Raw genomic sequence first — 16,768 nt, forward strand, 5'->3', positions numbered from 1 at the left:
AGTAAAATTTTTGATGTAGCCACCACATAATCGACCGCAATTTTGTTTTTTCTAAATACTCTAAATGTTGCACATAATTATGAAAATATTATTTGAAAGACCTATAAAACCAATCTAAACAAATCGCCTTATTGTTTCGGGTCCAGTAAAATATGAAAACTTGCAATTGCACTATTTAAAAGTGGAATGCCATGAAGAGAACGGTGGAATTTTTTCTAGATAAATAATTTACGTTTACACCATTTTTCATATAGACGTTTGTCTAAAATTTTTTGTAAATTTGCAAAAACTAAAGAGTTTATACGTCACAATTCTCATTATAACGGATAAATAAAATATTCTTACATATTTGAAAATTTCTTAAGTGTATAATTTTTAAATTTTTGGTTGGGGAGAATAAAATCAAAAAAAAATAAAGTCTGTCAATATTTTTATGATTTCAAATTTGCATATTGAATAACTTTGGGAGAAGGAATATAGAAGATGGCAATGACATTGCTTCAGAAATTTATCAAGAACGTGCAAGAAATGTCACGTTCTTAATAAATTTCTTATAAAACTGTCATTTGATTCTCATTTTGGCTAACTTAAATTACTTAAAAACTAATTTTTCTACATTCTTATAAAAACTATGTATGTAATTATTTCATTTTAAACATTTTTTTAAGCAAATTTTTTATTTAAAATTATTTTATTTTATTTAATTTTCTCTGTATAACATTTTTTTTTTATAAAATGACTTCAATTTTTTTTTTATTTTATTTTTAGAATATTTCGAATGAAGATTATTTATCAAATTGTGAAACTGAAACGGATGATGAACCAGTATCCAAATTAGCTCGACTATCTAATTTAGAATGCAATATTATTCATGATCATCATACATCATTTGATAATACATTAGATGAAAATATTTATTGCCATCATCAAGAAGTTAATAGTGACTATAATATAAAATCAGAAGAGGTGATTATAATTTCATGCTATAACCTTAATTATGTACTTAGCCATATAGTCAGCTAGTGTATTAATAAACACCGCATGTACAAGTATTTGTATGCGATTTTTTAATTTATTTTTATTAAATTAAAGTTGAAAAGCTATAAAAAAAAATTATATTTGAAGTTTAAGTGCAAATATTGATAAAAATTGTGATTTTGCAATGTATACGTATTTATTTTTATATTATATAAAAATTTATAATTAAATACGTATATAAAACTCAAATACAAACAACAATTGCTTAGTTCAAAAATTGTAAAGAGAAAATGATCGCGCATAGCGATTTATTTAAGCACATACGGTTCAACTTGCATTCATGTTTATTTGTTCAATTACTTTATGAATTATGACGATATTGAACTATGTATATGTACGCCTAATGCCCTTACAAGTTGAACAACCTCTCTATGAGTAAATATACGAAAATTTAATGTATGTATATAAATATTAAATTTTTTTATTAGAAAAAAAGCAGCAAAATAATGAATTTTAAGATATGCGTCTGGGTAAAATAATGTTCTTTGTTTAATATTGTACGTTCATCATTATTGTTTTCTAATATTCATACAACATGGTTTTATTCAACATGATTTTCGCGTACAAAGTTTCAATGAATAAATGGTAGAACTTCCATTTTTTTCCCAAAAGAAAAGAAAATTTTTATTCGGTCGACGAAATAGAAAAAAAAATTATAATTAAAGAAATTTTAGTAATAAATAACTTCATACTCAAATTGTAATAATATTAAAAAATTTATTTGTATCACACGTGAAAAATTTACAATTTTTTATTCAATTTTGTTTGTTCTTAAAGGAATTTGATGATGAAGAGGATATAACACCCCGTACAATACATGATATTGATGAAGTTGACTGCTCATTAGATTTTATACGTGAATGGCAAAATTATAGTTTTAATAGTAGTAGCAACGTAACAACTATCACAACAGCCGAAACATCTCAAATAGGAAATAAAATATCAAATAATTTATATTTGAATGATTCTAATACCGAATTTGATGCTGATTCTGAGGGTTCTGATGAAGATATTGATTTCATTATTTCTTTAAATAAACAACGTCAAAAACGTGTAAATTTAAGTGCCGGTTGTATTGGTAAAAATCGTAATACATCAACAATTATAAGACGACGCCTAAGTCATTCACCATTCAGTAGAGGAAAAATTAGAAATGATTTCTTTAATTTAAATGATTTCAAAAGAGAAATATCTAAAAACAATAATTTTAGAAGTGAAACTTTAAAAATTCAAAATAATATTATAATGGATAATAAAATATTAACAAATAATAACGTAGGTGGTAATGGAAGTGGTGGTACTACACCTTTACTACAACAAAATGCTGTTGTTGTTCAAAATACAACCGTATATGATTGCAATGGCAATTCACCAATTTTGTCACAGGAAAAAAAATTATTTGCAAATAAAAATAATAATCAACAAAATTTAAACCGTTCTCCAAATTCAATTTCAATTGGTATTAACACTAATTATCAAAATAAAAATAAAATTAATTTAAAAACTGAAGAGAATAGCAACAATGGAAATTTATTAGAAACATGTAGTGGTAGTAGTAGCAGTTGTTGTGATAGTTTTATTGAACCACAACGTAATAGCACACCAGTATTTCCAGCAAAAATGTATAATAAAAATAACAACAGTAATAATAACAATAACATTAGCATTAACAACAATAATATTAATAATACTAGTAATGCTAATAATAATAATAATAATAATAGTAATAATAATAATAATAGTAATAATAATAATAACAAACGTCAAAGAAACGGTGACGCTTCAAAATTTAATCGATCAAATCGAAAGTCAAAAAATTGTGCCATTTTTTATTTTAAACATTTGGATACTGACAATGAAACAAATTTTGGTTTGTCATCACAGGGGGAAAATGAAGTAAGTTCAAGAGAATATTCAATAGAGAAATTAAATTTAAATTTAAAGTGTAATTGTTAATTTTTTATATTTAAATGTTTATATTTTTATATAGTTAATAAATGGCGAACCATCAACTGAAGATGATGACGAACCAGCAGAAGATGATTTTGACGATGATGAAATTGATGAAATCGATGATGAAGATTGGTTGTATACAAAAAACAACAGCAACAGTAATGATGTATCAAAAGATAAATCTAGTGCTATGACAGCTACAATATCTGATATAATTAATGGTAACATAAGTGAAATTACACCAAATTGTATAGATATTGAAGAAAACAATAGCAATAATGATCATAGAAATAATCAATTAAGCGCAGATGACTCTGATAAAGAAAACAAAGAGATTGTAATGACAGTCGAGAATACCAATCAAAAAAATGGTAATGGTATTACTGAAACTAATTACCATCATAATCGTGATTCAAATGGAAATATTCAAGTAAGTTTTTTTAAAGCCTTTTTATAAACATGATATTTTTTTTTCTCTGAGAAATAAAAATCACACAAAAAAATTTAAATTTTTATAACAAAACAGGAGCATCGTCCGTCCCCAATACGTTCAACAGTTTCTTCAATAAGTAATTGTAGTACAAAACATGAAATACAATATCATAAATTTCCTTCAACACCTCGTATGATAACAACAACAACAGTTGCTACAATTTCAACTGCAAATACTGCTGAATTAATAATAATTGAAAATAGTGATAATGAAATGCCACATCAAGAAGATTTAAAAGATGATGATAAAAATAAATTAAATAAAGAACAAGCAGAACCTAAATTTCCTTCTTCTTCTTCTTCAGGTGGTATAGTGAATAAAGCGATAAAAACATTAAATAAAACTGCGTCATCAATGTCCACCTCAAGTATAGAAATGACACAAATTAACATAAAAGTAAGTTTCAATATAATATTGTTCAAGTAAATAAGAATGTTACAGAAGGTATATGCGAAACAATATAAGACCGTTTTGTGCAAAAATGCAATTAGACTATAAAGGAAAAAATAAAACCCGTATGGTCTTTTTTTATTAGTTAAATTATTCCAACTCAACACTATTCTAAAAATGTTATGGATAGAACTGATTCATAGTATTTTCATGTAAAAGATAGCACAAGTTTTGCTTTTCGCTTATGGATTAATATTATTTTTGCTTTAAATACACTTATACTCTTTGATTTTTTTCAATCGAACTTAATTTTTTATAAGTTTTTTGACTCTTTAACGTATTATTAATTCCGATTATAAATTTTTCAATTCAATGTTTTGCTGATTATTCTCAAAATATCTTTGTGTAAAATGATCAAATCAAATATTAGAAAAATATGAAAATTATCTCCACAGAAATCAACCAAATTGTTGAAAGTTTACACAATTTTTTGGCTGTTAGCATGTGGTATAGAAATAAAAACCATATAGGAAAATTTACTATACATGCGATTTTAAAAAAGAAATTTTTTTATAATGGTGTTACTTGAGATTTGATAGTTAATTTGAAAACTATAATTTATTATTTCTGCGGGTAACGTACATATTTTTTTCTTAATTTTCTTTTTAAGAATTTTTTCGAATATCATACAATTAAATGCTTCAGTTTGAGAAATTATTAAGTTCTTAATTCATAGGTTGTAGTAAATACGTAGAATGCTTTGTTTGTATGCAGTGGAATTTCTATAAATCAATGATCATCTATATTTAGCGAAAACCCTGCACAAAATCAATAGGGGTTTTGACGATCCTTATCGAGTTATCAGAGTATTACATTCTAGCTTTAATGTCAAAGAGATGAAAATAAAGTCGTATATATATGTTTTTTGATCGTTTTTAAATTTTTTATACATGCAAAATATTCATGCGTTACAAAAGGTAAAAAATGTTTTTATTACAAATGTTAGTGTTATTTCATTGTTTAATTTTAAATACTTTTCCAGAAAATTTTTGAAAAAAAGTGCTTATTAGTTTCACTTTGTCCGTCCGTAGGAAATTTCATGTATAGATATAGATCTTTACTAAAAACTTATTTTCGAAGCAGAAAATTTTTGCTTACCTCTCCCTCTTTAAAAGTTATGGCCACCAAAACTCTAAAAATGTCATTTCTAACGCTTTATTGCAACGAAACCATTAACATTTTGCAAATTTTGCAAACGCAAAACAGTAGTGGCTGGCTTCTTCTACCGCGGCGTAACATAATATTTGAACTTTAAAAAACAAAACGGGTCGTTAAAATTGGCCGTTAATCCGTAAAATCCGTTTTCAAATTTTTGATGTCGCTTTTCTACTAGACCCTACGTCCTGTAAGAATTTGAATTTGAATTTTTGGCACCTTATATTTCCGAAACTGCAAGGTTTTCAAAATTTCTATAAATACAAAAAACTAACGGTAAATTCAATGCTATTAAAAAATATAGCTATTTTTCTTAACACATGCAATTAACCCTTGAATTTGTGCATTATGTTAACGCCTCTTTAAAATTTTATTTTTCATTCCGAAGATTACTTATAAAGTGCGTATGTAGCGCACGAAATATATCAGCAAAAATAAAAAGTATTTTATTCCGAATAAAAGGGAGTTTTCTTTTCATACAAATAAAAAAAAATCAAGCATTGAAGAATTTTTTGAATTGCTTGCATTTCTTATCCGAAATGTATTGAATACTTGAAATATTATATTCGTATATGAATGTAAGTAATTTTAATAACGTATTTATAATTTAATTGATTGCTTTTAGAAGTAGTACTTTCACTTATTGGAAGGAAAAGTGCTACATTACAAACCATTGATTTTGACCCAACTTTATTTATTAATAATGATATAAGGTAAAATTTAAATAAAAAGCGCTTTTCAAGTTGGAAATTAATAACGTGTTTAATTGATCGTAAAAATTTTACATATTTTATTGCATCTACATATCCGTATAAATAATTTCACCTAAAGTGTACAGGAAACGATGAAATGTCAAAACATTTTTTTCATTTAAAATAAATATACCTGCATACCTAATATACACTTTTTTTATAATAACATATTAACATTTTATTGCACAATCTGAATTTATTGAATTCATAATTTAATTTTTTTTATGACACTTTTATAGTATATTATTCAGGATGTTTTAGTTACCACAACATCCAAAACACTAGATAATGATTTCTTTACTACTTTTTCGAACTTGAAATGGATAACTTGAGTTTATTTTAATACATAAAGGTTAAGAGTTTTTTAGCTTTAATGTTAAAAAAAACTTTACTTAAATCAATTTATTTGGAAGGAATAAAGGCTTTTTCATAATATAAATTTGACATTTTTATTGCAATAATTTATTTTGGCAATAGTAATAAAATTTGTTAACGGTTCAAGTATAAGTAGGGGACCATCAAATAATATCAAAATTGTGCCCGAAAACGAAGAATAATGCTTCTGTATTTTTTGAATATGAATATGAAAAGCCAATTTCTCTCTCTGTCACTCAGTAATATCTACTGCATTTTAGATGTCAGGAATTGGCTGCGCACTATAATGCATTATAATATTGAATTTCATATTTTAGCCATTTAAAAAAACGTTTATATATTAGAAATTTAATTTTTTGGAGAAGGAATTAAAAAAATTCAAAAATTACTCAAGGATTAAAATATTTTTATTGTCAAAATACTGAATGGGATCTTATTTTTCTTTCTTATATGAAATAAATTTCCTTTATAATAATTATAGATTAAATTGAATTGGAAGAATTTAAGTAAATTATAATTACTACTTTCTCTCAATTTTTTTGTCGTTTCATGAAAAGTCTTTTTGTATGCTGAACAATGCACAAGATGTCATTAAAAATTTAATTGTATTTTTTTTTTAAATTGTATATGAGAAGTTAGTTCAAATTGTACATATAGCTTGTACAATTGATACTCTATGATTATAATAAATATACTATGTAAATATACATATATATATATATATATATATATTATGTCCTTATGAAAATATGTACTACTATTATGCAAATTTATAATTAATGAAAGAAAAATGTATGATTCAGCATGATAAATTTCACCATCTACACAGTACAACATATTTTTTGTAGACTATTTATTAGTAAAGTTAAATTTCAGCTAACAATTTCATTTTGATGAAATGCCCAAATACATGAGAAAATTTTTTTTATGCAAGAAAAATTTTCTTTGAAAGTCATAACTAAAAAGTGTTTGAGGCTTGGTCCGCTTTGATTCCGACGTTTGAGTTATTTATAGCTATTTTGCGAGTTTTCATTTGTGCTTATCAAAATATGGAAGTTTAATAAACGATTACATTACTATATGCATGTAAACCAAATTTTTTATTTTTATACCTAATTCATCTTTATTACATCGATGGTGAAGCGTAAAGATGTGCTAAGTAACAAATTTTTCAAAATACGTTTTTTTACATAAATACCAATTTCTTACAGTTCTCTTTTTGTGGTATAGATTTTAGGGCCATACCAGTGTTAGTTTGAGAAATCGGTGTGATTTCCCAAACAAACACAGGTGCAGCGAAAGGGAAGTAGCGAAAAAAGTTACATCCTTAGAATGTTTCTATTACAAAAACTGATAGGGACAAAACACAAATATGCTAAGTACATTAGTTAGTATTAGGAATGTTATCACTATAGCCATTTTATGTTTAAGTACACGATTTTTTGTGCAGAAATTCTAATCTTATCAAAAAAAACTTATTTGAAGTAACTAGAAAAAATAGAATAAAAATTAAATTATATAGCGTTGCTCCAATTAATTGTCTTCTTTTCGTCAATTTGTAATTTCGCCAAATCCTCAAAAATTTTTAATTTGCTATTTAGCATCTCTTTGCGCTTCGTTATAGAGTCATAATTTATAAAACTCCTAACTATTTTTCCATTTAAAAACTATCCAAGTGAAAATTTTAATATCATCAGAATAGAAAACGATCATTAATTTTACGTATATATCAAAAACCTTAAAAGAAATTATGCTCTACTGTAAACTAATCAAAAGTTTTATTAACAAATTATTCAATTAATTAGTTTTTTTTTTAAAAATATGTTGTAATGAGATCATTTGATTTTTTTTTTAGATTTATAATTTTTATGTTTTACGAGTTTTCTGCTTGATTTTTAATTACTATGTGATTATAATTAATAAAATTTACAAGTAAGCTGAAAAAAAATCTTCCTACTAAAACTTGTAGAGTTTTGTCAGTCAGTTTCTTTAATTTTAACTTTAAACATCTTAACTAAACATTTAATTTTAATCGAATTTTATACTAAACTCGATTTTTAAACAATTTATTCATTGAATTAAAATATGTATGTAATTATTTTAATTACTTAAAATTTATTTTCATGGAGATTATATAAATGCGTTTTAATACGAGTATTACATTGCCATTTATTTTATTTTCCATTTTCTATAGAAATTTAATTTTTGTAGTAGAAGAAAAAATATACAAATATTTTTTATTGTATGTAAATTCAAATGATTATTAAATTTAATGGTAATTTTCTATCTTTTATAACATAATTTTACAATAAAAATGAATATAAATGCCGATTTAACATGGAACGTTTAATTTTCAGTTTTGTATTATAAGTGTAGATCATACATATGTTTATAAATACTTTGTATTTACACGTACACTTACTTAAGTGTGTATTATAGTACATATTATTTTTCGCGAATAAATTATAGTACATTAGGTAGCAGTTTTTTTATTTTTTTTAAAACATTCGTTAAAAATTGCAAGTTTATTTCAAAATAAATATGAATGTATATATATAATAATAGGGGCTCAGCTAGATTTTATGTTAATAATATGTCTTAATTGATAAGTTAAGATTATATTACATATAAGATTAAAAATGATTAAGACATAACCAAAAGTGCTTGTAAGTCCAAACATACATTTATGTATACATATTTATTTACATAAGAATATACGTATATTGATTTGATTTCTTAATATTTTATTTCTTTAAAACTGGTATACTGAGTCGTTTAATAATTAAAAAAAATGTAGATCAAGCTCACTTAATTTTATTTATTAAAAAATGTGAGTCCAGGGTGCTTATAAGAGTCTAAAATGATGAGTCTAACATTTTTATAACAGTCTAAAATATTGAAAGAATCTAAAATGAAACAGTCTTAAAATATTTGTAACAGTTCTTTCGCCAGTCGCTTTTCTGATAAATAATGTTCAAGCTGGCCCCATCAGACTTTGATACAATAAATATTAAATGTTTGTCTCTCAATTTCATTAATAATTAATGGAAATCGAACAAAATTGAGACTATCATTCATATAACTTTAATCTCTGATGCAGAAATTTACTTTACGAACTTAGTCGAATTTTAGTTTCAATTAAGTTGTATTGCTACTCTAACAAGTGAGATGCTACTTTCCCGTTTTTGTAAATTGCATATAACAAAAACAATGGTTATTTAAATCACATCTAAGTATTACAAAACATTCTTAAGTGGTACAAAAATTTTAGTAATAAGAATCAATGCTATCAAAATTTATAATTCAATTCTAATTAAATATTTATAGATACATATACGAGTATACATGCATATTGTTATGTGAAACAATTTTAATTTGGGTACAAAATTCGTAAATTTTGTCAAGTACAATTATTGTCAAAGTACATACATACGTTATATATATATCATTTAGTATATTATGTATTATGTAAAGTTGACAAATTTTATCTATATTCAATATATAAATTAAATGACATCAATTGTTGTAATCATTAAATTTTTTAAATAATTATTAATTTTGTTTTTTTTTTTTTCAAAATGTATTTAGTATAGTAAAATATTTCTGCATTCTATATTTTTTTCCTAAATTTTGTAATAAAATTTTTTTAAAAAATTTTCTTTATTTTTATGTTATTTAAAATGTTATAGCCATTATTAATATTATTGTATCATTAAATTTTATTTTAATACGAAAACAATCATTTTTAATTTTTTGTTTGTTTGTCAAGGTTTGCTGGACAAATCAACAAAAGAAGTTGCATAAATTTATCCAAAAACAAAAATAAAGAAAATATTTATACAAAGCCACCATTTTTTCATATGATCATAGATAATACGAGTATATAACTAATAAATATCATATGACTATAAATTTTTTTATTTCAAACTTTATGACAATTTCAAATTGTCTTCAAAACTTAAAGTTGCACTTCATCGAACATCAAGTTTGTGTACATAACGTATGTAGTTTAATTTTATAGTAATTTTTTTTTCAAATTTACTATTTTAGTATTAATGAAATCAAAAATTGTATAAAATACATATTTTTTACTTATTTATAAAAGAAGAATAAAATTTGAATGCAAAAACGAAAAATTATTCATTACTTTTTGATTATTCTCATATAAAAATGCTTAATAATCACAATATTTTATACTTTAATATCAACTTGGTATACTCAATTACCATATATTAACTGGCATTTGAAATATTTTTACTAAATATCAATGCAAATATCATCAAAATATTAAAGAAAATCATAATATAAAAAAGCATGCAAAGATGGACAAATGAAAGTTATTAACACATTTTTAACATCCGATTTGTATTAATTAAAATAAAACGAAAAAAATGGAAAATGAAAATTTAAACTTTACATTAATGTTCGTTGTTTTTAATTTGTATCTATATATATGTATGTAAATAAAATATACACAATATTTTGATCATTTATTTTTCAGTCGATTTTCTCATTTTCAATCTCGACCTTTAACTTAAATTTTTAAAGAATTAAAAAAAGTGGTTGATATAAATCTAGGCGTAATTTTTTGAGTGATATTAAATACTTATTATTAATGTATATAAGCTGAAAGAAAAAAAATAAAATTCGACCTGTACACACTTAAGTTGAGAAAAAAGTATAATATTGTTTATATGAATGCGTATATCGCACCTTGAGAGCAATAACACATTATTTCGAAATATAGTTTTAAATAAACATAGTGTTACGGCTCACGCAGACTAGCAATTTTTAGTTTTGCAATTGTTTAATTGCATGCAATCAAACTGTCAAACAGTTTGCGATTTTTTATAAACTGATTGCAATTTTTCGTTAACGCAATCGATTTGAATTCACGCAATAATTCAGTAGCTTTGGTGTGCATGCAACGATTTTACAATCAAGCAGTAACCGCAAAACTGAAAATTGCATGTCTGCGTGGTCAAGTTTGGGTGTTTTTGGTCTTTCAAACAGCAACATTTCGGCTTTAAATAGACCAACATACATTTCGGTTTTCTATCTTTTTTAAATAAAATTTAAACCAAAATACAAATTGCAGTTTTGAATACGAATTCACCAATAATTTAGATATTGCGTTATTGTAACGTTACTGTAGAAAAATCTTAAGAATGGGAGTTATTATTGTGATATTCTGGTTAACATTAGTTCGAAATAAAAATAATATATAATTCGTACTTTGAAGGCGTATGCCTAAATAAAAAACTGACTATTTTAACTTGTTCCGCTATTGCACTAAGGATGCAACATCGCGATAAATCACTGACATACTCGTATGTATATAAATAGATACATAATAAAGGTGCGAATATGTTCCATATTAGTGAAAAAGTATAAAAAGTGAATAGCGTATAACCGTTATTTTAATACTTAATTCGCGTTTCATTTTTTTAATTTTTCTACATTTTTTATATTTAGTTTAAATTGCAATGATTTTAATTTTTTCTTTCCACTCCATTTTCTTGATTGTGATTAGTTTTAAGTTTTATGTGATAATTTTTTGTATTTCCTTTTTTTGGTTTTTTTTTTAATTTTCACTTTTTTTCATTCAAAATAATGAAGAAATGTATAAAATGCGAATAATGAAATAATAAAATTATAAAAAAATGAAAATGTTGAATTCATTTACTTTTTTACAATTTTGGATTAATTTCATTAAGTGAATAAACTTAAAATGAAAAAAAGTAAAAGCGACAAAACAAATATCGTTGTAGATACGCGCGGCATTTTTTAACTACAATGACATTTTTAGTTTAAAGAAAATCGAGTTAGTAAATAAACCGCTTCATGTCAAAATAATGTGGTAGGTTTTCTTTTCCTGTTGTTTTTTGTTATTTTTTTAAATAAAGGATTTATAATATCATCAGTTATTACCATCATTATATTACATGTGTATATTTTAACACTATAATTTAAAGGAATTTTTTCTTATTTTGAATACTGGGTGTACAAGACTCAATTGTGCTCGAAAGCACTATAATTGGTGTAGATGATTGAAAGATAATATTGGATATTTCTCTTTTTTCACCCTATTTCACGATTTAACGAAAGTCCAATTTTTGTTTTCACTCTGATAATCGGCAAAGCTGATAATTTGAAAAATTATTCGACTGCTTTCTAATCCTTTTATTATTTATAATGACAAGTTAGTAGTAATTATTCTCTTATAAACAACTCCCCCTAACGACAATGGGTACCCAGTCAGACCATAAGTAGAAATATATGGCATAAATCACATACTTCCCAAAAATCATCGCTCTACAAAGCCAATTACATAAATAAAATTACTTTATAGTGCGAGAGAAAATAATTAAAAAATTAATTAAATTAGATCTACCATCGAATCTCTGGCACCCTGTATACGTATTACATACAATATTATATATGAATATATTATATGCATAATATGTTTATAATAATTACATATAAAAAGTTACATATGTATATAAAATGTGAAGTTATTTATTGTTTTATTTCATTTAAGAATTAAATCACATATTTATTGTTTAATAAAGTAAGATAAAAGGTAGTGTGAAATCATTTTTATTTCAATATATCAGGGGAATAGTAAACCGCAATCAAAATTAAATTAAATTGAAATTTATTGGTTAAAAAAAATATATTGAAATAAATTTGTAAGAGTTAATTTGATACAATACTTTTTTTTTGAAATTCGAAAATGAAATTTGAAATCTGGCGGTTAGTCAACTTTGTTTGAAAAAAGTTTTTGTTGCATGTTTCATAAACGCTTCAATGGAGTAATAGAAAGTAGAAATTGTAAAATATGGTGTATTTTATTTCTTGACATTAAATTATATATTTATAATATTCAAATTTATTAAATTAAATAAATTATTTAAATTTATTTAATTAAAATAAAATCAAATTTATTAATAATAAAAATTTTGCTATATTACAATAAATAAATATTAGTTCATATAATCATGATATCGATTGGAAAGAAACTTATTAGTCTTTAAGCAAAGCAACTATTCGGTATCGGGAATGCATTTTTGACATTTGAAAATCACTGTTTACTGATACAAAATGTGAGCAGGAGAATAAAAAGTCCGTATACTGTATTATGATTGTAATTTTTTTTATAATGTACTTAGGTCTAATAAAATTTTGAACTTTTTTAAGTTAAGTTTTTCTTTGAATGTTGATTTTACTTGTATGTAATACTACTTTCTATGCAGTAGAAATAAAAATCGGTACTAAAAGTTCGAAACCTTTAGGAATTTTAATTAAAGAATGACAAACAATTGACAGACCAAGTGATATGCAAATTGATATGGAAATATACAGACATATAGGCTGACATATTAGAAAAACAAAACCCTTGACTTATATACATTCTTAACAAACCCTTGCCTTATACACGTCGGCAATAAAAATTGAAATAATCAGAGCTAATTCTGGTCTAATTTCTGTAAGCTCGTCCTATTTGTTTCAAGAAAATCTTTCAGATAAATACAATTCAAATAACTTCACGAATTGTAATGGTGTCGATCTCTTAAGTTTAAATAGTAAACCTTTGTGTCAAACTTTATCAAATGAGTCAGATATATTGTCGAACATATTTGTTTTTCTTCTAACGCATTTTCCACAAAAAAATTTAATGGTTGATTTTTCATACACAAATTTTTTTACAAAATCGGAAACGTAACTTAAAGTTACATGTACATAAAATGAATGACATATTTATATGTTTTTCTGTCGTCTAATACGCGCTGCACAAATTTCATAGAATTTTATCGGTATTTAAAATATTAAAATTTACATATGAATTAGTCAGCAACATCATTAAAAAACTTATAAAACATTTATTAAACTCAAAGCAAGTAAGTACACACAATTTTTATATACATATGTACATATGCGCATTTATATGTCTATAAAAATTTAGTCGACATTCAACAATATTTGTTCATATACACGGGCTACGTATCATTCGATTACAAATAATTAAAAAAATAAAATTTCAACAACCGAAAGAACACAATTTATAAAAGTCTTATATAAGTGAGATTCCAATTTTTGCCCATTTAACAATTTTTCTTATTGAACTTGAAGATTAAGTAAAACAATAAGTAAAGAAATATATAATATATTTTATAGAATTACAAATTTGCTAAAGGTATATACATATATAATATATTTTATAGAATCATAAAACATACTATGATTAATAAGAAAACGAAATACACTTGCACACATAGGAAATTCATTTTTAAGTTTTTACAAGAGAGTTATGTGTGCATATTTGTTTTGTATATATATTATTTTATTTTTTTTAATTTTCTTTATCTCATTCAAAATAACAACAAAGTATTACTTATGATAGTACAAAGATATGATAAAGTCAATCATTAGTTGTACGACTGTAAGAATATTCTTTTGAACTGTAAGACAATCGGCTGATTATGTTTTATTATTGTTTTATTGCAGGAAGAGCAATTATCAACAAATAATCATGACTCAATTAAACAATTAGTATTAGACGCAGAAAATTTAATACGTGAAGATTGTATGAAAACTCCAACTAAAAAAACTTTTCAAAGAATAACAAAAACTCCAAGATTACAAAAAATACCGAAAACTCAAAAATCAACTGTTAAAAAGCGTGATCCTGGAATGGCAGGTTCAAATATTCAAAAAGTTCATGTAAGTACTTGAAAATTTAAACTGGTTATAATGCAATTAATGTAATTAATCTTAATTAATGTTGTTTTCTCTTTTAGGAATGGCTTGAACATCAGCCAATATCTCCCAAAAAAGAACAAAGAATTATTCTTATTCCAACAACAGATTGTGAGGCTTCAGGTGAAAATACAGAATCTGACACTGGTGGACCACATGAGTCGGATACCTCTGAAGGTTTAACAGATTCGATTGCAACTTGTATGCAAACTGGTAGTACATCTCAATGCACATCAACGGAAATAATTGGTGGTTCAGCTGAACCAATATTACCACACCAAAATGGCAGTAATTTAAGCTTAAACGGAAAAGTGATTCGTCGTACAATACAAAGTCGTCGAAACTCTGATCGTCCATGGTCTGTGTCTTGTTTATCTCAATTAACAGCAAACAGTAATAGTAATTCCAGTGTTATTAATACAATAAAAAAAGATGATGTACAAGCCGGACTAGCAAGTCACTCTATTAGCGAATCCGCTTTGCATGATTTATCATCACCGTCCCGCAATAGTATTATTACAAATAAAAATTCACCCAATCAAACGCCAGTAAAAAATTCTGACAGTAAAAATTCTTTAAAACGTAAAAAAATTAGGCGTCGTAAACCAAGTAGCAGCACCAAAAAATCTGATTCAGGTTCTGAAGGTTTGCAAGTTTACGATTTACCAAAATTAACCGAAAGTTTATTGAACACAGAAAAAATTTCAACAGAACAAATGACAATAATACAAGATTTGAGTGATGCACTTTCAATGATTCAATTACCGAAAAATATTTCTATTACTTCTAAGCAAAACTTGGATGAGAATCATGAAAGTGATGAAGATAGCCAACGTTTAATTAAACCCAATTTTAAAATTGGACCCTATACAAGCTCACATATGAATAATGAAGCAAAATTAGGATCATTAGCTGCACTAGCTAATTATATGAATGAAGACGGAGGTAAATTTAATTGTTTTGAATAATTTGATAAAATCATTTGTGTTTTACTCAAGAAATTTATTTTTCATAATTTTTAATTTTCACAAGCCGCAACGCCCAAAGCTATGAAAGGAATTAGTTAGTATTGAAGCTTTATAGCTTAGTTGAATTTTAACTTATTATTTTTCCTCAAAAATGAATAAAAAAAATTGGCTGTAAATATACTGCACAACCTAGAACAATAAATTTTTATATACGTAAATAATGTTAATATATACCTGTTACCCAAAAGTTTTCGAAAATTAAAAAAAATTATAGTTCTGTATTCCCGTAAATCTTTTATAAATTTATTTAATCAAATTAATTTATTTTTTTCATTTATTGTATATAAATTCTTGTTATTAATTTTAGAATGCAACACTGGAACAGATGAACACAATAGTAGTTTTTCCGAACAAGCATGGGATAATTATCAAGAAAAATATAATTCAGAAAATTATTCTGAGGGTTTTGATTCTGATGCGGCAAGAAGACTTTTAGAATTTGGGGATGATTATCGGTAAATACTACCATTTTGATTAAATATTTGGAAATTTATTACTATCAACCACGTATTTTAGTGCATTTTTGGACTCACAATCTGATTGCTGCTCTTCGCTTTCGGCTGCAAATAATTTAGATTCATTATCACCACCCCGCATGGATTCCTTGACGAATAACCACCCTTCCGAAATTAAACTTACGCAGGAAAATTTAGTTAGTTCAGTTGTTGATCATGCCAGGAGACGTCGTGCACTTGAATTAGAGTATGAAAGACGTCGACGTACTTTGGAAATGAAACGCAAAGTTTCTCAAGGTTTGTATACTC

General features: G+C 25.0%; 1 protein-coding gene across 3 annotated transcripts in view; it reads left to right on the forward strand.

Moving 5' to 3' along the window:
* The window catches only part of LOC129609127 (klarsicht protein), a 126,308-nt gene that overhangs the window by 62,427 nt on the left and 47,113 nt on the right, over positions 1–16,768 (forward strand). Inside the window, exons 2-11 of one of the 3 annotated variants that reach the window (XM_055521014.1) lie at positions 769–966; positions 1,816–2,934; positions 3,029–3,421; positions 3,518–3,880; positions 14,725–14,940; positions 15,018–15,612; positions 15,673–15,921; positions 16,009–16,038; positions 16,312–16,459; positions 16,521–16,756. In XM_055521014.1, coding sequence (XP_055376989.1) covers positions 2,284–2,934; positions 3,029–3,421; positions 3,518–3,880; positions 14,725–14,940; positions 15,018–15,612; positions 15,673–15,921; positions 16,009–16,038; positions 16,312–16,459; positions 16,521–16,756 — 2,881 coding nt within the window. In that variant the 5' untranslated portion in view covers positions 769–966; positions 1,816–2,283. Of the gene's footprint in view, positions 1–768; positions 967–1,815; positions 2,935–3,028; positions 3,422–3,517; positions 3,881–14,724; positions 14,941–15,017; positions 15,922–16,008; positions 16,039–16,311; positions 16,460–16,520; positions 16,757–16,768 lie in introns of all 3 variants that reach the window. The other 2 variants (XM_055521012.1, XM_055521013.1) reach the window with 2 other exon arrangements.

Source organism: Condylostylus longicornis, unplaced genomic scaffold, assembly GCF_029603195.1.
Source record: "Condylostylus longicornis isolate FDR11 unplaced genomic scaffold, ASM2960319v2 ptg000038l, whole genome shotgun sequence".
Classification (NCBI taxonomy): domain Eukaryota; kingdom Metazoa; phylum Arthropoda; class Insecta; order Diptera; family Dolichopodidae; genus Condylostylus; species Condylostylus longicornis.